This window comes from Seriola lalandi, unplaced genomic scaffold (genome assembly GCF_002814215.2).
Source record: "Seriola lalandi dorsalis isolate HSWRI2012SDOR001 ecotype SW California unplaced genomic scaffold, Sedor1 jcf7180002054535, whole genome shotgun sequence".
Classification (NCBI taxonomy): domain Eukaryota; kingdom Metazoa; phylum Chordata; class Actinopteri; order Carangiformes; family Carangidae; genus Seriola; species Seriola lalandi.
Window position 1 is genome coordinate 19705 of NW_019525088.1, and position 23485 is coordinate 43189.

The 23485-nt window shown below is 38.6% G+C and overlaps 3 protein-coding genes across 3 annotated transcripts in view; all 3 read left to right on the forward strand.

The window, feature by feature from the left end:
* The first annotated feature begins 8405 nt into the window (after positions 1–8405).
* On the forward strand, positions 8406–19035 carry LOC111661097 (cAMP-dependent protein kinase catalytic subunit beta). The gene is made up of 10 exons (XM_087176138.1): positions 8406–8737; positions 12557–12618; positions 12699–12827; positions 13122–13220; positions 13319–13401; positions 13577–13703; positions 13820–13915; positions 14826–14948; positions 15109–15273; positions 17529–19035. The coding sequence occupies exons 1-10, from the start codon at positions 8692–8694 to the stop codon at positions 17652–17654; spliced, it is 1056 nt and encodes a 351-aa protein (XP_087032264.1). The 5' UTR covers positions 8406–8691; the 3' UTR covers positions 17655–19035.
* Positions 19036–19823: 788 nt separating this feature from the next.
* Positions 19824–21555, forward strand: exosc4 (exosome component 4). The gene is made up of 3 exons (XM_023414564.2): positions 19824–20032; positions 20693–20899; positions 21030–21555. The coding sequence occupies exons 1-3, from the start codon at positions 19862–19864 to the stop codon at positions 21387–21389; spliced, it is 738 nt and encodes a 245-aa protein (XP_023270332.1). The 5' UTR covers positions 19824–19861; the 3' UTR covers positions 21390–21555.
* Positions 21556–22044: 489 nt separating this feature from the next.
* The window catches only part of gpaa1 (glycosylphosphatidylinositol anchor attachment 1), a 5493-nt gene continuing 4052 nt past the window's right edge, over positions 22045–23485 (forward strand). The window contains exons 1-4 of the mRNA XM_087176137.1: positions 22045–22129; positions 22451–22571; positions 23007–23186; positions 23418–23439. Coding sequence (XP_087032263.1) covers positions 22498–22571; positions 23007–23186; positions 23418–23439 — 276 coding nt within the window. The 5' untranslated portion in view covers positions 22045–22129; positions 22451–22497. The remainder of the gene's footprint in view (positions 22130–22450; positions 22572–23006; positions 23187–23417; positions 23440–23485) is intronic.

The following is a 23485-nucleotide window of genomic DNA, read 5'->3' on the forward strand; positions in this document are numbered from 1 at the left end:
ACATCTGGGTTTTCAGCTTGCTAGATGCTCAGTTTTCTTCACCAGTACTAGTTTACATCAGCTCTCTGCCATTTCATTCTGGCAATCAGCGTGCAGCCCTATAGTCTGGAAACAGCTGCTCATGGTTTTAAAACATAGGGTTTGTTGAGAACGTATACAGTCTACATGCAGACCAGAAAACCAAAATCAAGAGCTAAAAATGTCTACAAGCTACAAGCTGCATAGTTGCATCCAATTCCTCAAAATTCTTTTTCATTTCACGTTATTAAAATGTGAAAATTTTGAGCTTTTTGTATTAAAATAGTTGTTGTTTAGCTGCTGACATCCAAGCAAGTCTTGGTCATTGGAGCTCCTTACCAGCGCTTTTCAAAACAACCCAGGCTTTTAAAGTGCATTACCATGCAACCATTAACATAACACTGATGAAGAATAAAGATGAATGAATGTCCATTGTGATGGATTACCTTCCTCAAGCAGGTCTCTGATGCTGATTGTCATACCACTCTGAAATGAAGGGAAACCAGTAGCTGTCTGGGAGGTGGAAAAAATGCATCCATCAATCTAAAAACATACGGACAACAGGTCAAAGGCTGAAAAGTCAAGCAGGCTCGACTTTACAGATGTATGGGGAGGTGTCTGTGGATTTCTACAGCAAAAACTAACCTCTGTGAGAAAGTGGGTCAAAACACCGACGCAGCTATGACCGTGCAGTGTATGAGCCCTGTGGTTGTACCCTTTCATGTAAAACCATACATGAGTCATGACAAGTCGTTTGTCACGGCGATCTTAGACTGCTTAAACCCAGCGCCATAAATGATTGTGACCAGTGTCATGTCTTATCTGTTCTGGCATTACACAGGTTTTACAGCATGACCGCTTAGGTTTAACATTATCATAGGTCATTTACTGCTCTGTTTGCATTGCTTTGAAGGATTTATGCCCGGCCGACTCGCTGTCCAGTATTCATGCAAAAGGGGCTTATGTCGGTCCCAGAAGTGGAAAGATTGGGGATGGAAACAGTTGAGTTGAGGGTAACACTCTTGCAGTTGGGGCGGGGGAGGCAGACATTTAAAAGAGCTTACTGCTGTAGCTTTCACTCTGGCTTTGATTGTCTTCGCTTTGATCTGGTTTGGGGCGGCCATGTTGTGCAGTGTTATCCTCCCATAATCTCTGCCATCTCTGAAACGCTGCAGTGGAAAAGACACTGAGTGGGTTTCTCTGTCTCTGCAGTGCCTTGGCCAATATGTTCACCCCTCACAGTTAGCATGAATCACCTTATCTATGAATAAAAAGCTGGAGAAAAATCTTCTGAGGGAGCAGTGAAAACATCCAAAAAAACACATGGTTCAGTCGGTTGAGGAAGAAAATAATACACTTCTTTGAAATGGAATATACAAGTGTGACACTAGCAAGGTGACCTGGACCACTTTTCCTGCTGTACTTTGTACTTCAACTTCCTCAACTCCCTGCATGCCCTGTTTTGTTAATGAATCAACCCTCTACTTAATCAAATGCAACATTACCTTCCTTTCAGCAACTAGCACTAGTAACTAAAACAGTGTGCAACAGAGAAGCCGGTACGTGCTGTTTTCTAGGGGGGGAATATCGAAGCGCTTGCACTGAAGCAGAACTTCAAAGGGATATTGTGCATCTATCCCAAATTAGCTGTCTGAGCAACTGTCTGAACACTTTGAGACCATCCTCTGTTGGTAAGAATACATTATCTTGTGGTTGTGAAATTATAGGCATTTATGTTGTAGTGCACCACTGAGCCTGCCAAAGAACAAAAAATATAGATATTCCCCGCATGAAGGCACAAAGGAGACCTGGTACAGTGAATAGAAAATGAATAGAGACAAGCCCTCATGGTTTTCAGATCAACATTCCCAGACAGGCGAACAGTATATATATGATACCTCTTGATGCCCAGAGCTCACCCATGCTTCGAGGTAATACAGGAACCTAGATACAAAAACAAGCTTGGCTATAAAGCAAAAGTGGGAAGTGAAGATAAGGTGTTCTGCACACATATATATATAATTCATGTTCCAAGGCAAGTTTTAAACATCTTAATAAAAGCCGATAAAAAAAAACAAAAAACTACATGTTGGTTACAAAATCAAAATGTAGGCCTTTGTAACAGGTCACTTGAGCCTCTTGTCCGGGGTCCAAAGTACATATTCAACAGAAATATATTCGCTGGGAGAGCTGTCATGTGTGTTGACACACACTTGGAAGACCTTCTGCAGTTTGCACATGATTTGTATCACCTGCATGTCATTAAACCATGAGCATTTGCTAGCAGTGTGAGCTACAACAAAGACAGGACCTACATCACACTGAAATATCTGATCGCTCTGCAGCTGAGGACAATATAACACGGTCCTTGGTGCTGTATCTTTTTTTTTTCTTTTTATCTTAATTACATAAACAAATGCATGATTAAAAGTTGTACTGAAGCTCTGCGCCAGCTGTTTGAGGCAAGCTGACACAGCTGTATACATGTGTCTTCGCACACTAAATCAAATGTCCCATTGTGCTCATCTGGAGTGAATTAGGCTCTGGGAGGGAGGGGGACCAAGAGGCTTTGATATACAGAGGAGGAAATGGGTAATGTCCTGGAACCACATGCAATATCCTAATAGGAGCTGGTGACTGATAAGAAGGAGATAACCAGATCATCACTGTCTGTCTGCAACATATAACCTCTTCTCTCTCTTTTTAACTGTCTCACAACCCTGAAATAGTGCTGATATAAACACATTAAGGCATGCACATTAATCAGCTTGCTCTCTTTTTTCATCAGCAACACTATAATACATAGTGTTTAGCAGTGAACGTCTTCATGCAGGCAGTGCCAACCCCACCATGCCCCACCCCTAAAAAACAGGACCGATTTTTAAGCAGAGTGAGTCCAATAAATTTACTCTCCACGTCATCTTAATCTTAAAATAATAGCAGAAAGCTTTCCGTTACAATGTTGTTGGTTTCAATCCCAGCAAGAGGAAGGAACTTTAGGGATCCAGTGACAGCTAGAAGCTCGATAGCTGCAAATAACACACACCCCACTCCCTATAAATTCAGTTGATGTGCTGTGGAGGAAGGCACTTCAGCCCCGACCACTGGAGCAGAGTTGGTCAGTAGCCAACAGAGGAAATCTGTGGTTGTACTAGGCAGCTCCTGTGTGAATGTGTAGCAGGGTGTGTCTGAAATACAGCCACTCTACCCAATATTTCAATTGCCTGGACAAATAAAGGCTTAAAATTGTGTTAAAGTTATAGGATGCTTTACACGAACCATATTTGAACCCAGATTCTTGGTTATAACAGCAAAATCACCACAATTACAGTTGTTGTTGTTGTGATTAAAACTAGTTGAATACATCAGGCTGAAATGATGCAGCACAGTCTATAGTTACAGATCTAAACAGTGCAAATCTGAAAACAGGAAAGATATGCCTTTTCATTCATTCATTTAAGGGCATAAATCATTCCCTTTGAAGCGCAGCCCAGTCTGTTTGCAAGGAACACAAGAAAGGCAATATGGAGAGCAGCTGGTCAGTTGGGATGAACATGACATGCTGTTTGTTGGGAAGAAAACAGAAAGAAAAGGAGAAATGAGGAGATAAAAGAGTGAAAACAGATGAGCGTCACCCTCAATAACTAAAAATATCTCTTCACAGGCTTGCACGCATTTTTTATGAAAACAAAATGAAGCACTATACTTTATTTGCTGAGAGACTGTTGGACAACTGTGGATCCAAAGATTTTTTTTTTTTTTTTAAACATCAACATTTACAGCTCTAACAGGACACAATGGGCTATCACATGTTTGCCCCAAAGAGTGCAACAAATAGACAGTCAGCACACTTACGTCAACCAAATGCAACAACATAATTAGAACATCTGAGCAGAGAACGCAAAACTGAAAACAACCTACTTTAATCAAGAAAAATGACATCAAGTCTCTGTGACTGTGGTCAAAACAAAAAAAAAAAACAACAAAAAAACATCACCATACACAGAAGTGGCACAGGTTTTCTTCACAGATTATGGAGCAGAGATCTGCTGCCCTCTTGTGTAGTGAAGTGTAATAACAGTACACATTGACACACACAGACTAACAATAGACTACACCATTTTTATATCACACTGTGCTATACAGCATCTATCAAGAGTCTCATAACTGAAAACTAAAATGATGATTGGCTCAGATTTCCTGTTGTGAATGTAAATGGGCGAATTACGGAAAAATGTAGTTCAATCATATTCTAAATATTCTGAAGACGTTCATAGCATAATTGTCAGTACTAGACTGAACAGTAGCAGGGAGGTTGGGAATAGAAATAGATATTTAATTTAGGGAATAGATACCACAGTCAATTTGTTTGTCTTGCAAAATCAGTATCTTATTTTAAATTGCCTCTAAAAATATATTTCTTTTGAATAACCTGTTTTAAATCAATCGTGTTTTTTCTCTTTTATATTGCTTTTGACAATGTATTTTTCATTCTAAGCCTGTTTTTTAACCTTACTGAACTTGGGTAAATTTGGCAGCATCTGTGTATTTTTCTGTCTTTTTTCATTTTGTCCTTTAGTAATCTCTGATTTTGATAAGTGCTTTATAAATAAACTTTATTATTATTATTGTAGGCTGGACATTTCCAACCTTGAGATTGAATTTAATTTAAAAAAATGAATTATATAATATTCCTTTATAATGCAATTCAAAGGTGAGAATACACACCTAAACCTAACTGAGGAATATTGTACCAACCACTAGCCTCAGTGGTAGGGTACCACAGAGGAGATATATGCACTAAGCTACAGAGTAAGACTGCAATCAAACCGAAAACACAAATCATCAGACACCTTATCAAAATATGACAGCTGGCTGAGTATGTCAGTGAGGGAGGAACCTCCCATCCCTTATGTTGATGATAATTAGATCTACGATATCTGCATAAGGCTGTGCAGTGACTTCGGCCATCCCGACCACCTCAACTGTTGTCGGCTGCACTCTACATTACCCTGTGCCAACTGAACACTTGGGCCTATCAGTAGTTATACAATAATTTCTAAACTTGCTGTCGGTCCTATAGACAGTTGGCTGATTGATCTGCCCTGAATCGGTCAGTTACTAAGCAAAACTACAGCAGTACACAGATTTAGCTTCTTTAGTTACATAAAAGTAAAAATACACTACCACAATGTAAAAATATTCATGAACTCATGTACTTAAGTAACAGAGCATAAAATCATCAAATTGTAAGTAAATGTGCTCCCTATAGGCAATAAAACTCCTTTCAGAGAGTTACATTATCATATATATGATGCTGGATGTTTATTATTACTGATGTGATCATATGTAAGTAGTAATATTGCACCTGGTGGAGGTGTAGCTATTTTTATAATTATAACCATATATAATAATAATTATTTATTTTGCAAAAACCAGAGATTACAAAGTGTTTTATGTTTAAAAAAAAAAAGAAGCACATTTTGCTCAATTCATATATACAAACATATGTTAAAGAAAACAAACTTCCATAATACACAGATGCAAGAAACATTACCAAAATTATTATTATATTATTACATTTTGATTGAAATACATTTTTACAAGGTATTCAAAGAAGAATTTTAATTTGAAGTCACGGTAGTTTAATGTATAGTGATGATTTTAATTTTTATTAGTATAGGCTATTTTTGTATGCAAAACTTTAATTGCTCACTGGTAAATAATCATCCACCATTTTGTCAGATCTGTCAGATCTTTCTGTGATCAGATGACTGCTGACCAAGCTAGCCATTACACCAGCTGTCCGAAGCTAATGTGTTGCTAATACAAAATTTTATGTAAGTGTTAATTTCCTGCTGGGTTACAGTGATGTTACTTGTCTCTTTTTACTTTTTTCTTGTGGACTTTAAGTAATGGCACACTTTATATTTATTACTTTCTACTTGCTTGATACTGTGTTGACACTTTTATATTGTCTTTTTGTATCACCTTGTGTAACCTTTATATCTTGTCTCAATGCCTTTTATGTGTTATGTAAAGCCCTTATTGTATTTGCTGGAAGGTGCTTTACGAACAAACTCTACTAATTCTCTTTTGCAGTATCTTTAGTATTAATGTATGTTTATTGTATCCCATCTTTTTCTGATCTGTAGTGACTATCCTTGAATTGCTTGTGTTTTATTACAATTGCATTCAGTAAAGATGTCAAGGGCAACTGCTGTTTTCAACCCTTACTGGAAGCCTATATAGATCTGATCCCACTCGCACAATGAGGATGTAGCATATAGTGGAAATATTAAAATAAATTACAAGTGCTTCATTCATTCCACATCAAACTTGGAACAGTTAACAACAAGCTTAACCACAACTGTACTAAACAAGTTGTACAGCTGTGGGTGGGTGGGTTCATTGTGCTTGCTACAGTGATTTAGAATGCTGCAATAATACTGCAGGGCCCAGTCATTACATCATTTTGTAAGTGTATGCAATTATGTAATTTTGACTGCATGCCGTTAAATGAGGCCAAATTTTGAGGAAGTGAATGTTGGCTAGAGGAGGAGCTTGAGACTGTGCTGACAAGTGGACAGTTTCAAGTGGATAAATGTTGGTCATATCTGCTAAAATTATGCATTTTACCTTGAAAATTAAAACTTAATATTATGGTATTTGAACAATGTGGGCATTGTATTATATATAATAATGGTATTTCACACTTTTATCAAAAAAGTGAAGATTTGTCTCAGATGTTAAGATTTGTTCTCTTTTGATACTTTACATTTACATTTTGCCCGTGATACATTAATGCAGGAGTGTTTTTACATTGTGGTACTATTACTTTTGCTTAAGTTAAGGATGTGAGCACTTCTTTTTTGTTTTTTAAGCATTTTGGGTTATAATGAAATTAAATGACTTCACTTTCCAATGATTGTGGTATAATATTTATTTTTTGGATTGTTTGAAATTTTTTTTTATTAAACTGTATCTAAATATCAGTTTCTCTATCAACTTCTATGCTTGTCATTTATAAACACAAAATGCTGTTGTGCACATGATGTCAAAGCATAAAGCATGTATTAGAAAGTCATATAATAGGATAGAACTAAAATAAATAGGATAAAAGTTTCTAGGAATGCTTAAAAAAATTATGGTATATACAAAAATGTTAAGTCATCATGGATGCATTGTGACTAAATTGCAGATGCATCAATTGACAGTTGGATTAGCACTGGTTGAAAGTAACTACTTTTACAAGTACTGTGCTTATCATTTTGAGATATCACTACTTGGAGTGTTTTCATGTTATCCTACTTTATACTTCTACTTATGAAAGGCTAATATATCCTTTTATTTATTTATTTGACAGCTACAGGCCTATCTTTCAAATTAAGATCTAACTGAGTTTTCATCATACTCATGATTGTCATTTCTAAATAGATGAACCTGCTGAGATGTGCAAGAAGGAAAAGTTTCAAGGAATGCTTAACAATTAAATGCCTGTTATATATTAAAAGGTTAGATCTGAATGACAACAGCCTATTACTCTTTGAGCCATAAACACTATTAAAAATTGCAGTTGTCACAATTAACACTTTAATAAGCAGAAAATAACTACTGATAATTGTATTTACTCAAGTACTGTACTTAAGTGCAATTTTGAGGTATTTCTACTTTGAGTATTTCAGTTTTATCATACTTTATACATCTACTTTACTAAATTTAAGCACGACTTTTAATTGTAATAGAGTATTTTAGCATTTTCATTCATTATTACTTTTAAGTATAAGGATCTGAGTACTTGTCATATGTAATGTTAGATTATTTGAATAAAATAGATGTGACTTTAATTTTGTCTTGTCTTTGTCATTTTATTTATTTATTTAGATTATTTAAATACAGTCTGTTTAAGTTAGTTATGCTTGCCATAGCTAAATACATAATGACAATTTTCTCACACATATAATAAAAGTAAATGTGCTGCTAATAGAAAGCATAATTGTCACGGGGTAAAAGTTTATAGGAACACTTAAAAAAGAAATGTCTGCTCAATACTAAAACATGAGGTCATAATGGCAACATATAAACACTCCTGAAACTGCACTTGTAGCCATTAATAGCTGCATTAGTAATTGCAAATCAAACAAACAAGAGGCATTAATAAACGCCTGAGTTATACTTAGCCTCTAATAAAGTCAGGCAAACGAGAACTCAAATGTCATCCCATATCTGTGAATGCAATCGTGATGCTCCAAAAACGCGGAAGCAAGGCTCGTTTGGTATCTTGACAGAGACATCTCTGACCAATCCTAACTCTAACCATATACCGTGAGTGCAGCTGAGGGCTTGGGGGGAGGACGGGGGGGGGGAAGCAGCAGCAGCTCAGTCAGAAACAGAAGTGACCGCTAGCTTCATGTCAACCACACAGATAGTGCTCCATTAGCAAGAGCGGAAACCTTTCAGAGGGAAGAAGGCGAGGGAGAGACAGAGGGAGAGTGAGGGGGGCTGCTGGAAGGGACACTGGCCTTTATTTCCTCGCGTTTGAACTCAACAAAAATATTTGTATCGATTTGTGTTTACCTATCTGAAGGAGCTCGGGAATATCAGCTGTAGGAAGGTTAGCTATAGCCACCGCCATCTCCTCTCAGTCGGAGCGACCGCCGTGTCTTCCACACCATGGGGAACGCTGCCACCGCCAAGAAGGGCAACGAGCTAGAGAGCGGTGAGTCCGGGCTGTTGTTTTGGCCTCAACGGCGTTTCAAGATGTATTTAGTCGTTTGACACTTATCAAGACCAACCATAAAGTAGCTAGCTACCCTTGTTATAGCACTTAACACTGTCCTATCTGGCAGCTAAAGTAAAGAAGGGGAGGGCCGTCCGTCATCCCCCGCACAGTTATCCCACCAGCGCTGCAGACACTTCGCCGTTTAGTTGTCGAAAAACAACAATTCAGGCTTTGTTTTGTGCGTGTAATCTTGCACATTTAATTAGTTAAAGGCCTAGCGAAGGTGGCTAGCAGCAACAAGACCCCGTGAATGTTGTGGTTTTCTTGGCTGTAAGGCAAGGGGGTGGGTAAGGGTAGCATTGACTGACAGTGTTAACAACAAGCTATTAAAGCTTATCACAGAGCTGTGAATGCAACGCTTATTGATATATTCTTCGTATGGATGATTTCACACGTTTAAAAGGTTACTCCGTGTGTGCCAGCTGGAGTACAAGAAGGATCAAGCTAGATGACCAGCTAGCCTGCTAACTTTAGCTGTGAGGGGGGGATTAGCCCTCAGAAGGCCCCTGTCATTTCATTGCCTCTTGATGGTGGTAGCTGTTCAGGCCTGTGCACATACAGTTAGCCGAAACGTGTTGTCGCCTCACATCTATATCTTTGGATAATGGCCCCAAACTAGCATCACCTCATCATCTCTTCTGAGGTGTCATCCTTAGCTTATAACAATCACGACGTGCTTCTTACTGTATGTTTTGTTGCCGCCTCCTCTCAGCACAGGCTAGCTGTGTGAGATAGAAACTTTGTACTGATGATCTTAAATCTGCAGCAATAAACCACAAACCCATGAGTAATTGTTATAAATAGCCAATAAATTTTACTTGAAGGCAGTGTGGGACTGTTTCTGCCTAGGGCTTCACTGCTACATTTTATTCCTGGCTACATAAACAAAGCTTTCCCTCTGTGCACCCTTACCAAATATGGTGAAGAAATGACAAATGCCCTCTTTCCATTCATAAAACTGAGACCTACTACTGTCTTCCTGGCATATGCGCACACACACAAATACACTACAATTGTGTCAGTTGTGTTTATTTAGAGCCCCATTTCTAATCTTGCTGTGGTAAACGTCCATCAAGGCTCACTTCTCACACTCAGCTTGTCATTGACTGGAGCAGCTTGTCATCAGACCTTCGTCAGAGGATAAGGGGTATTACAAGCTTTGAAAGGTTTGACGTAACTCGGCCCAGGCCAGTGTTACTTTGCGCTCGTGTACTTTGATGTGTGCAGCTGGTCATCGTTGAGCATCCCATGCAGTATATCATACATGTTTCCCTATGCCTGGTTGTAAACATAAAAGCTGTAGGTGTTTATTGCTTGTTGCAGAATCAGTTGCATTTGATGGCTTAAAATCAGTCACGTATGCACTGACTTTTCTCTGCTACCTTCATGCACTTTTACACTCTTAAAAACTTGCACAGTACCCTCTGTGTTCAGTTATGCACTTAGTTTGTTTAAAGTAAAGTCACTGTATGATGCAGTGAAAACGTTCCTCCTTTTTATCGACCTGTTGAGAGAGACCAGGCAGGCACAGTGAACGGTGCCAACCAGAGACACTCGGGCAGACAGAGATGATCAGATCAGCAATAGTTCTCATACTGCTAAGCATTTCTTTTGAGTGTAACTATGATCCTGAGATCCTGGGCCTCAGCTAACTGTTAAACCTGTTTAAGCTGACACTGTGCCCTGAGCTGCAGATTTGTCTGGAGCGTAACCGCTCTGACAAGACGTCCTGGTTACCTATAGCACTGTTTATACACTAGACTACCTGTGTTTACGCTATATAGCTGCCACTAGCTGGATCAGTTGGTCACAGGGAGATTAAACAGTTGCCTTCATGACACCTATTTTGTATTGTGTTTCACAGTGTAGTGCAACAGGACAGACTGACATAACTAAACCATGTTATGCTTGTCTGGATCTTGGCATTGCTGTCAGGAAGGGCTGGCCAACTGTGCTGGCTTTGGACCATTTATTTTTCCCTCAAGGTACAAAATGTTGAAGAGACGTTTGTGTGAACAAAAAGAGCTCAGATTTTTCAACTATTTAAAGTTTCTGGATGGGGAATATTAAATCAGCATGTAATCGATGCTGTTATTGTCATTGTCATTATCAATTAATCTGTAGGTCAATTTCTTGATTAATCATTTGGCTCATGAAAAGTCAGACTACAGCTGAAACAGTTAGTGATTAATCTGTTAGTTGATCTTTACAAAATTAATCTTTGTCTGTTTCATAATTCATTAATTGTTTAAATCATGTTTCAAGCATAAATGAGGAATCCCATCTGTTTTTGTTTTTCTCTGTTTACATCATTATAAATTTAATATATTTTGGATTTGGATAGTTGGTTGTACTAAATATGACATTTGAGGACATCATCTCAGGCTCTGGAAAATTTGTTGCAGCCCTAGTGTTGGTCTATAAAATGTCTGAAAATATAGAAAAATGACGTCACGTGACGTCTTCAAATTGCTTATTTTGTTTAATCAAAAGTTCACCAGTCAGTCATGTAGGTAAAAGAAAAACAGCAAAGCCTGGCTGTTGAGAAGCTAGAAGCTAGGACATATTTGGCATTTTGAAAAATCAGTTCAATCAGTCATCAAAATAGTTTTAATTCTTTTTGCGTCGATCAACCAAGTGAGTAAACAACAAATCGATTTAGATTTATTTTGTTAACGCAAATTCAGTTTTATCTCAGTTTTCTGAATTAGGTGCAAAAAACCCAAATTATATTTTTTACAAAAACCCAGAAGCTTTGTAGAACATAGTATGGTTTGAATTTCTTTTTCTCTAGTATGGATTGTTATCTTTTGGATCTGACTTAATGTGCATGACTGAATTTGTGCTACATGGCATTTGGGTACACCTGTTCTTCGAAAACCACTGGAGACAGTCAGTCTCTGTGTAAATTCCTCAGGTGAATGTCAACTCTGTTTTCATTCTTGTTGCTTTGGTTCACTACATATGCCTCATGTTTTTTGATGTGGTATACTTGTTGTTATGTACATGAACTCTATATTTCTCTCTGTCTTCTCTTCTGTATCATCCCATCCATGTGGGTGATTGTTCCTGCAAAACGTTGGTGATCAATAGAGACTTTTGGTATGCTCATTCCTCCAAAAGATGACCAGAATGGCAGAATGGCATTGGTCTCATTGTGAAAAACTTGCTAGATGTGCTTGCTTATATTGTGTGCTTTGATAATAAGTTGGTGTTTTTGTTATCCGCATTCTCTCAATCTGGATATCTGCTGTCTGCTGTGTTCCCCATACATTGGTTTGTCTCTGCTTACCATTTTTATGCTGTTTTTAATAGTTTTCCCTTAAACCGTATCAAGTGATGCACAAGTTGCTCAGATAAACCTACCCTGTAAAGTGTTGTGGTCCCTTTCCCTTTTGAATAAGGCTACTAATTAACAGAAAATATACTGAGTTTCTTGGCATGCATCACTAGTCTGCCTGTCTTGAATGGTGTCGTCTTGTGTTTATGTTTTGTCTCACCTTTAGAACAAAGTATGCTGTATTTTTTTAATATCCTGTTTAATTTATATCCAGATGAGAGTTGACGTTGCCCCGTTTTCTTCTCCATTGATTTACAATTTAATTTCCATTTCCCACATTTCTTCCTTTCCCCTTCTAGTAGAATAGCATTTGGTCTTTTTGCCAGTTCCACCTAAAACCTGTACCTGTCTTTATAGTAATGACTCAAACTGTGTTGCTAAACTGTGTAGGCTAACTGTATCTTTTTTTCTTTTAGTGAAAGAGTTTCTAGCCAAAGCCAAAGAAGATTTCTTACGGAAATGGGAATGCCCACCACAGGTCAGAATAATGGAAAGTTGAACTTAACATTTGCTGTAGCTTCGTCCACAGAGTAATCTAACACATTGTTATTTTCACAGAGCACAACGTGCCTAGATGATTTTGACAGATTAAAGACCCTGGGTACCGGCTCATTTGGGAGAGTCATGCTGGTGAAACACAAAGGAACAGAGCAATACTTTGCCATGAAAATACTGGACAAGCAGAAGGTCAGTTAAAACATGTATCGGGCCTCATGGGACATTTTCAAATAAATAATAGTGTTGACATTAGCAGCTTTATGTGCAGCGACAATAAATGTTTGGTGGCACTTAATATATCCAGCAAATACCCTAAAAGATGACATTTGAACCTGTTGCTGTTGCATTACAGGGTTACTAGAGGACACAAGTAAAATACATAAATAACTAAAAGCTTTCTTTCCTCTCAGTGTTTGCAATCTCTATTGCTAGTGTCAGTGAGATTGGCCCGACAAAATCATCTTATCTCTTTTTATCTGACAGGTGGTGAAACTCAAGCAAATAGAACACACATTAAATGAGAAGAGGATATTACAGGCTGTGAGCTTCCCCTTTCTCGTCAAACTTGAGTACGCGTTTAAGGTACAGTATCCTTTTTTTTTTTTTTTTTTTTTATGTAGTAATTAAGATTCCTTTTTAAGGTTATCAGCATTGTTCAAGTGTCTTTTCCTTTATGGTAGGACAACTCCAATTTGTACATGGTGATGGAGTACGTTCCAGGAGGAGAGATGTTCTCACACTTAAGAAGAATTGGAAGGTTCAGGTGAGTATTCATTACGTATAAAATATACAGCGTCTTATTGTGCAATGCCCCCTTGATTTAACTTTTTATTTTCTGCTTATAAGAAACATTGATCAGTTTTTGAGATTACTTGTGTTGCATGTTTTTTTTTTTTCGTGTGTGACTGTGACCACACTTATCTCTTATTCCTTTCCAGTGAACCACATGCACGATTTTACGCCGCCCAAATAGTGCTGACATTTGAGTACCTCCATTCACTAGATCTCATATACAGAGATCTGAAACCTGAGAACCTTCTCATTGACCACCACGGCTACATTCAGGTGAGCTAGAATGAAACCAATGAATAAGTAATGCTGCTGTGTCCTAAATGTCCACACTGTGCACATGAATGGTGTGTGTATATATATATATATATGTGTGTACTCCTGACTTCTAGGTGACAGACTTTGGATTTGCAAAGAGGGTAAAAGGCAGGACCTGGACGTTGTGTGGGACACCGGAGTACCTGGCACCAGAAATCATCCTCAGCAAAGTATGGAGTTTCTGGTTTTTTTTTTTTGTTTTTTTTCTTTTTAAGTGTTTGAACAGATGAATGGTCTTTCCTTTCTCTGTAGTGCAACAAAAAGTCCACCCCACAGTTCTTAATATAGTAATACAGTAACTGTTTTTGCATTTACCAGAAGACCTTGTTTGGCTGAGTAATTTACTTCCCCTAGTAGATAACATCAATTAATCAATCAATTTTTTTTTTTTTTTTCCAGCCAATTTCAAGCAATAAAGTTGTAAATTTACCTAAAACATCCACAGTAGATGTCAGGATTCTTTTTATACTGACCACTTCAATCATCAAGAGGAAATCTGCTCAAGAGGAAGAACTTTTTTCACTTTCAGTAGCCTCAGTAGACCATAATGTAATGCAGCAAAAAAGAGGAGTGATGGGTTTTTCCCCCTTTTTTTTGTGCAAGGCTCCAAATCTAAGTTTTTATCAACTGGAAGAAATTGGACTTTGCTGTTGCAAAAACTCTTTCCACCAGAAAGTACAAACTACATTTGAATTACACAAGTAGAGAAAATCACTTCGGTTGCTGGTATAACAAAAAGCTCAATTACAACACACAATAAAAGTATCATTAACGTGTTGTATCCCACAGTCTGAGTAAGCAATGGTGGATATTGCCTTTTACCTTATGTGTTGTATGTAGACAGAAATGAGCATTGTTATGTTATGTTATGTTGTGAGTTTTCATACTGAACATGGTAATAAAATTACAATTAAAATTAAGCATTTTTATGCAAGTCTCGAAAAAAAGAATATCTCCCCAGCTTAATGTTATCATTTGGTCCAGATGAGGATGTAGGAAGCATTTGGAAGTTATTTCTTAATTTTAGAAGATGTCCTAATAAGGAAGCTCTTACACCCGTGTCTGTCTTGACTGTTTTAGGGCTATAACAAAGCTGTGGACTGGTGGGCCCTCGGAGTTCTCATCTATGAAATGGCAGCTGGCTACCCTCCATTCTTTGCAGATCAACCTATTCAGATCTATGAGAAGATAGTGTCTGGAAAGGTAAGCAGGCGTTTGTTTCGGAAATGTTTACATTTGAAATGTGCTTCCTCCCTGCACTTTGCACTTTGAGAATTACTTAGGTCTTATTGTGCTTGTACAGAACGCTGCTATTTAAACTGATTGAAGGAAAGTCTAATAGATTCTTGCTTCCTATTTCTAGGTGCGATTCCCCTCCCACTTCAGCTCCGACTTGAAGGATCTCTTGAGAAACCTGCTGCAGGTGGATCTGACCAAACGTTACGGCAACCTGAAGAACGGAGTCAATGACATTAAGGGCCACAAATGGTTTTCCACAACAGACTGGATCGCTATCTACGAGAGAAAGGCAAGACACCAAATGCATTTTGTAGTGACACCAAACAGCGTTACCCCTGTGAAAAAAACAAGTTAATTAGATATTGATTTGTTCATATTGTTTTTTGCAAGTTGTAAAATTCCCAGCATTGATGCCGCAACAGTATTATTTTACACTATTTTGTTATCTGAGGACTGTTCATCAAATTTATTTTAGTCTTTTTTCTGTGTGAATGTCAACAGACATTTCAAAACTGGGCGGTCAGAGTCTTATGTTTTTTTTTGTTTTTTTTGGTCACTTGGAAATCACCCAACTCCACTGATGGCTGTGAGGTATCAGTGTCACATGCCATTTTACAGGGACAACAATAGAAATAGTGTTTCGATTAATCAAAGTAGATATTTAGCTCGGGCCTGAATCCTATTGATCTGTTGATTCTTTTTAACCTCAGTTAACAATTGCAACAATTGTACTATTTTTTAGAAACTTTAAACCAGCTCCTCCTTGTCAAATGCACCCCTTAAATCTGAGCCTGCTTGTCCAGATTTATTACAAGATTGTACCATTTTCATTAACTTTTTATGTTTCTCTTCGATTTATTGTTGGTCCCCAGTAGTTACTGGCTGCAAAATTTCTGCTTCTACTAGACAAAACCTTGTGACAAAACCTAGTGATTCTGATGTAGAAACAGTTAGTGAGATCCAACACACAAATCAAGAAGCCTGCTTTGTTTTTCTTGTCTATTGACAATCATTAAAGGTGACTTTTTTTGACTTGTTAAATACTGCTGTGTGACAATGATCGAATATAGTATTATACTGCAGGGTCATTTCAAAAGGGGATTTTAGAGCCGTTTTCACTCTGTGTCTCTTTTGCATTTAAATTTTGTCTGATAATATATTTTCTCCTGAAAGATGAATTAAAAAAAAAAAGATAGAAAGTCACTATCTGTGCAGATGTAATGATCAGATCAATTGGGTTATATTTGATCATCTGCAAACAATTAACAACTCAGTGAAGGTTGGTGTGCACACAAACAAATTCCTGCATGTTTTTGAATCACAACTAAGGTCATTTTCTTCCTCTTTCTCTATCTCTCCGCTTTCATTCTCTCTACCAGCCAAATACAGTATGTTTACTAAATACAGAGCTGAGGGAGGTGGACTGACACCTTTTGAAGGAATAGTACGGCAAAGATTTGACATTTGTGTCATGTCAAGCTTTAGCCTCAAGAAGATGTTGATTGCTGTATACTGTGTGCCTCTTTGAAAACATGCAAAAAAACATGCAGCCCGGGAAACAGAAATGACATCGACATTCATTAATAATGAAGAGAAAGCCCACGTGCTCTGCCAGTCTCTGGTTTTTAATTGGTTGAATGTCAAGTGTTTCTGTGTAAATTTATTGAAAATAAACTGTTAACACAAAATATTAAAAGGAAATGGGTATAAGTAAATTTACAAGTATGTTTTTTTAGGGATTATTTGCAAAATGTGCAACTTCACAGCCAAACATTTGGTAAAAACATTTGGTAATAAACTGTGAAGGTTTAATCTCAGGGTGAATAATATACAGCCAGCAGAGGTACAGTCATATGCAAAACAAAATCCATGACATAAGATACCTTTTTAATGCTGGGCTATGCTTGAGATGAACTACAAAGTGTACAAACTGTTGTCCGACCATGTCTAAAGGCACAAGTGTCCGTGCTGTAGCTGTTCCAGATGGCAATGCTCAAAGGTGGGATGAAAAGCCTGCTGTCAAAATTGTTAAAACACGGATTAAGGCGCACACTTTCGGGCACACTCTTCCTCAAAAGAAAGTCATGCTGTTGCACTTGTTTATACATACAAAAATTTTGGGAGGTAGTTGTGTGGAAGAAAAGAACGCTTAAAAAAAAGTTCTAATTCTTCATACTGACTTACCTCGCTGTGTGAACGGGGTATGATTGTCAAGTTTGGAAAGTCACAAAAATTGTTTGACCCAGACATTGGAGAAGTGTGGAGGGAGACAGTTTCACATACTGATCATCTGACTAGCACTTCATTTAAAGCTTACTGCCTCCTTTAGCTGTCAGCCTTCAGTGTATGTTAGCATAACTGATGCTACTTAACACACAGTAGGTCTGTTCTATCTTTCATTTGTGCTTAGTGATTTGAATCTTTTTCACAATTTCTCTGTAAGAATAGTTTTCATTTTCTGTCTCTTGCTGTTTTGCCAACTGGCTGTTTAGACATAAATCTAAATCCTGCATGTTAAAATGAGTATTTCTCTTATTCTTGCAGGTGGAAGCCCCATTCATACCAAAGTGCAGAGGCCCAGGGGACACCAGCAACTTTGACGACTACGAAGAGGAGGAAATCCGCGTTTCTTTAACAGAAAAATGCGCGAAAGAGTTTGCAGAGTTTTAGGACGCGGGAACATGGATAAATCAGGGAAAATAAGGGGATCTTTGCACTCTTCTAAAGACTTGGGATGGAGCAGAGACCATCGTTTTTCAGATCTACTACATAGTCCCTTCATTCCACAAGGCTGAATGAGGTCGCCATGATCCTTGGGTGCCGATAACCTCTCACTGTCACGTACACCTGCGTATTAAAGCAGACACACCACTTGTTTCTTTTTCTTTTCTTTTTTTTGTACCTACCCGCTGTTTTTTGTTTTTTTTTTAACTTTGAAGCAGTTAGTCTTGGATGTTGTTATCCCCTTTTAAAATGTGATATTTTTCAATTTATGAGGAAAAACTGAGACAACGGCCAATAATAGTCCACACATTTTAACTGACTTGTCTGTGGCAATTTGACACACAGTTGTGTGGGTTGAAGGGTACTCCCTCTAGTCGTCAATGGTGTATATTTAATGGTCTGTTACAAGTCCACATCAAGTACTGGCCAGCTTTCAGAGGTAGTATTTGTCCTATGTGCATATCTGTCAGTTTTGTAAGACATTTGAACACGTCAGGTGTTTAAAGCATGACCAAATAGAAAACAGTGGAAGACACAAAAAGAGAGGTCCTTTCCTTTCTTTGCTTTTTGCCTTAGAGAGCCAAGTCCTCAGACCCCCACAAAAGCATCCACTCACTGTCTTCTTGGTATTCTGGCACAGCAAGCCATTGCAGAAAATGACAAACCTTGTTACATTAGTAAAATCCAAATCCAGTTTTTTGTTGGATCCTCTTGGATCTGTTAGTTACATGTAAAATTTGTCATTCGGTATCTTAACCTTTTTTGTCGCTGTGTCTAACATTATAGTCATATTGTCCCTAGATTTCAGGTCTGCTTATAAAGACCTATCGTTACGAGTCTGTGGAACAATGTGACTCCAGTAAATGGAAAAGAGTGAAGTGAAATCCTTTTTAGGGTTTTCATTGAGTGTAATGTAAAGCTGAGAAGGTCAATGTGAATAGTGTTGCGGCTTTGTGCCTCAACATTGTTAGTGATACCTTAAAAAAGTACAGAATTTATAATGTATTAAATCAAAGATGTTTTAAAATCTAAAGAAACGGGAACGCAAAACTGCAGTTTGCCATATTCTCCCTGCCTCCAAACAGATTATGTTCTTTCATTCTTGTCAAAGAATGTAGATTTGCAACTTACAGGTATGCCTATTTGAAAGCTTAATTTCAAGGTACAGTTTTCCTCACAATACACTGTCTAAAATAAAGACTGCTCCTTTGTATCACATGTAACCCTGTTATTGTTAAGCTCATTACATTATACGTATATGCATTGTTTCATATATGTTTTTATTTATACACATTAGAGAAGCTAATAAATTTTATTTTTAAAAGTGTTGAAGTTGTGCAACTCTCCTTGCATTGTGACATTTACCGCTGGTACACTCGCATAAAGATGGTCTGAATTTCACCACACAGTAATCTAGAATAGTTAATGAATGTGATAAACACTAGGTTTAACCACAGCCCTTATAAGTCCTTGTTTAACTTCTTTGTTGCAGTTTAGTGGATCCCAGTGTGTGATCCAACAAACCCAAGATGATTTGTGACTAATTACAAGGGTTCTCAAGAAAAATTAGCATTTTATTTCAGTCCTTGAAAGTCAGCAAAATGTTTTTTTTTTCTTATTATCTAAGGTGTTTCACATATAGTGAGAATGTATACACACACATATATATGTATATATATGTATATATACACACACACACACACACACAAATATATAAGAGGTTTTAGTAGTGAAAAGAAAAAAGCACGGGAACAAATTAAATTTAAATTATGGATCAGAAGTAATAGATGAGTCAACAACTCTATATGCCTCGATTTAAATGTTGAGTAAATCATTTATTTCAACTAAGTAAGGAACACGGCTTGTACATAAACGTTTTTTTCATTTTTTTCAATAGTTAACAGAAATGTTTTAGTTCAGTTTGAAACAAATAAATAGTGGTTCGCTTGCTGACCAGATACTTTTACATTATATCTACTTGTATCTGCCGAGGACAGAACCCTTACAGCGTTCCCAACCCAAAAATCCAAACTGTACATTTTTTAACCTTTGGCTTTGCCGTAGTCCTTCCAGTGAGCGGGTTTGTGGGTAATGTAGTATAGCGCAGGGCACGTGGGGCGTCGTGTTGCTGGTCATTCGAAGTTTGCGGAAACATGGCGGGTTTGGAGCTGCTGTCTGACCAGGGATACCGTCTAGATGGACGAAAAGCCACCGAGCTGCGGAAGGTTCAGGCCCGTATGGGTGTGTTCGCTCAGGCGGACGGTTCTGCGTATCTAGAGCAGGGAAACACGAAGGCTCTGGCTGTGGTGTACGGTCCACATGAAGTAAGTAGCATGAATGGAGGGGTCGGTTAGCCAACTGTTCTAGCATAACATAAAATTTATGTAGCGAATGAGCGCCGCAGCTGCCACCTGCAATTTTTGTAAATCTCTGCAAAGTGTAATTGAAGTAGGTTCATTACTGTGAGGTTAGAAAGGGCGTAGTTGTTTGCACGTATGTTTATCCGTGATCCAGATGAGCACGAAATGTCATTCAAAGTGAGTGAAAATCCAGTTAATATTTTGACGATGAAAAACACTTTGTTTAAAGCTGACCCAGAGAAAAACAAACTGAGATCAGACTAATCGGGATTATCACCAGACATAATCCTACTTTAGTATTTTATGATCAGTCAAGTAATGAGTTACCAGAGCCCAAATAAATGTGTTATTAACTCATTGGTCTGACCACCACATTAGGGCTTGTCAACATTAAATACACAAAAGCATGTTCTTGGCCTACATCTGTTTTTCATGGTTTAGTTATAATGAAGGGAAATCTTAATGGTTCAGCACACAATGACACTTTCTTCCAACTTTGAGGAAGTTTAGGGAGCGACAGAGCCCTGACCTCAACCCCATGCAACAGCTATGTGATGAACTTGAACATTGAAGCCTGGCTTTTCTGCGAGATGTCATGAGATGTTACATGTTTGTCATCCCTAGATGCGAGGTTCACGCAGTCGCACTCTTCACGACCGGGCCGTTATCAACTGTCAGTACAGCATGGCCACATTCAGCACAGCAGAGAGGAAGAGGAGACCCCATGGGGATCGGAAGTCCACTGAGATGAGCCTCCACCTGAAGCAGACGTTTGAAGCTGCTGTGATGACCCAGCTCTACCCACGTTCTCAGATAGACATCTATGTCAAGGTCAGTAATTAGACTGTTGAACAGGGAGAAGCGGATTTGATGGGTTTACATGTACTTTTTGTGAGTTGATCGGTGTGATCTGATATTTTTGTTGTACTAAAGTTCTTTAAAAACTTTTCTTTCCAAACAGATTCTGCAGTCAGATGGAGGAAACTACAGCGTGTGTGTGAATGCTGCCACTTTGGCAGTGATTGACGCCGGCATCCCCATGCGGGACTACGTATGTGCCTGCACTGTCGGGTTTGTGGATGAGACACCCCTCGCTGACCTTTGCTATGCAGAGGAAAGTGGAGGAGTGAGCTCTCTGGCCTTGGCACTGCTTCCCCGAGGTGGACAGATCGCTCTGCTGCAGATGGACGCCAGACTACACCAGGATCACCTAGAGACTCTGATTGAAGCTGCCATGACAGCCTGTAAAGGTGTGAGCAAGGTGCTGGATGAGGTGGTGCGACAGCATCTTCAAGAAGTGTCAGTGCTCACTGGAGAGTGATGCAGGGAGGAGGGGGAACATCTGGACTGTGTTTTTGGGTGCAGCCTGGAAATGTTATTTGACTGTGAATGGAGAAGAATGATGGATTTTTTTTATGCATTCATAGCAATTACTGTGTACCTTTTGTATATATGTAGTGAAGCTAATAATAAATATGTGAACTCTGCATCCTTTCTTTGTTGCTTGTTTGTGGGTAGTTGAATTTATGTATTTATTCAAGTAGTTGAAGACATAATCCTTTTCCCAGTGCAAAAATGAATACAAATGCTCACTTATTATTCAAATAACGAGCATATAAAGAGAGTGACAAATTAAAGGAAAAACTTGAATATGCTCTGGCCTTTACAGTCACCAGATCCCAATTCAGCCTGATTTGCCATTTATAACTATCAAATTTATGTTATTAAAATTGCAGTGGATTGAGAATTTTAATGCACATAAACTAAGTTCTTTGGAAGGTCAATTTATTATTGAAATAATAACAATAATATTAATAACAACAATTATAATGATAATAACGACAATGAAGCAATTGATTGATGTGTCCAGTAAAATTCAAAGCTGTGGCTGTCTTATACCACATTTTTTAATTTTATTTTATTTTATTTTTCTGGACCGGATGTCAGTCCGCCACATTAATGTTCCCGCAGAAACAAGGAAATTGAAAACATTTAGCAGCGGCTGCTGTGAATGAGCTCCACCTCTGCAGGTGGATGTGACCGGCTTTACACTGGAAAGAGGTATGTCTTCATACATATTATGCGAAGTATTGAAAAATGAACCACGGAACCTTTAATAATCATTTCCCCTTCGCAGAGGGCGGCTGTTTTAAGCACTTCACCATCCAGCGAAGTTAGCCTGCTAGCTAACACAAGGCTAATCACAGCTGTCAATAGATGCAGAGGAGAGGACGGCAGTAAACCCTCATAATGTCCCGACTCATATAAAGATAAAACCTATGATATCCATGGTATCCGGTTTTGCGGCTGTCTGTCTCAGTGACAATTGATCTATAATTTGAAATAATAGTTACAGTTATTGCCTATGTGTGCTGCCTTCAGGGTCCAGTGTGTCTAGGCTTCAGCACTGTGTTACAGCCGACAACAACATGGGGCTGCTGTCCGACCCAAACAGAAGACGGGCCTTGATCAGCCTGCTCACCCGCCTCAATACCCCAATCTGGTGAGTTTTAGCATGAAACAATTCCTGCAAAGGCCCATGGGCTCAAGGGGTCAGAGCCAAAGTTGTAAGTGTGATTGTTATTCATTGTTGGCAAGTCAGTCAAGCAATCACACATGGATGCAAAATGACCATTAAGAGACAAAATAACCGCAAAGAAACACAAATCGACAACTAAGAGATGCAAACTGACCAGTTTTTGTTGTCTTGCTTCAGTCTGGGTGCCTTGCTTCTATGTATGAGGGGTGGGGGTCCCTTTACACTTCTGCAGGGGCCCATTGTATGATAACCCATTCATTGTTTGTAGTCACTGAAAAATTTAAATACCAAAGTTAAATGTTACATGCACAAGCAGATTTATCAGTTTAGTACAATACCCGCTGTGCACCTGTGTGTATACCTTATATGATTTCTGCCACTTCCACGTCTCTGTCTCAGTGTGGTCTGCTACATGGCGGGCGTGGCCTGGTTCATGGGTTTAGCTTTTGAGCCGTTCACTCTGCGGACATACATGTCAGAGAACGCCATGGGGTCTACCATGGTGGAGGAGCGGTTTCCAGCCGGGGAGAGGGCACTGGCCACCGGCAGGGAGTTTGCGGCTCATAAGAAGAGAGCAGGGTAAGTTACATGCAGCTTCAATTAAAAAATTGTAGAAAGCCTGAAAATAATCTGGTGTTGGAGATTGTGGAGGGTCTCATTTAGGACCATAACAAACAAAAGTCAGTGTTTAAATTTGTCATTCTAAGTCTTCTCAGAGTCTCACAGGATTTTAAAATTTTCCTTTCTGTTTCTGACTTTAGCCGCCATACTAAGTCCAATAGCATTTGCTGTTATGTTGTTTATCTGCAGTGGGATGCCTGTGGATTGGTTGGTGAAGAAGGAATGACTGGGACAGTGTGTCCCATGCGGGCTAGAGG

What these genes read in the sequence shown, in the direction of transcription:
- LOC111661097 (XM_087176138.1), top strand. Translation starts at nt 8,692, where the DNA reads ATGGGGAACGCTGCCACCGCCAAGAAGGGCAACGAGCTAGAGAGCG. An exon ending in AACTTGAGTACGCGTTTAAG is followed by an intron (nt 13,221 to 13,318) that starts GTACAGTATCCT and finishes CCTTTATGGTAG; the next exon opens with GACAACTCCAATTTGTACAT. An exon ending in TCGCTATCTACGAGAGAAAG is followed by an intron (nt 15,274 to 17,528) that starts GCAAGACACCAA and finishes TTATTCTTGCAG; the next exon opens with GTGGAAGCCCCATTCATACC.
- exosc4 (XM_023414564.2), top strand. Translation starts at nt 19,862, where the DNA reads ATGGCGGGTTTGGAGCTGCTGTCTGACCAGGGATACCGTCTAGATGGA. An exon ending in TGGTGTACGGTCCACATGAA is followed by an intron (nt 20,033 to 20,692) that starts GTAAGTAGCATG and finishes TGTCATCCCTAG; the next exon opens with ATGCGAGGTTCACGCAGTCG. An exon ending in AGATAGACATCTATGTCAAG is followed by an intron (nt 20,900 to 21,029) that starts GTCAGTAATTAG and finishes CTTTCCAAACAG; the next exon opens with ATTCTGCAGTCAGATGGAGG.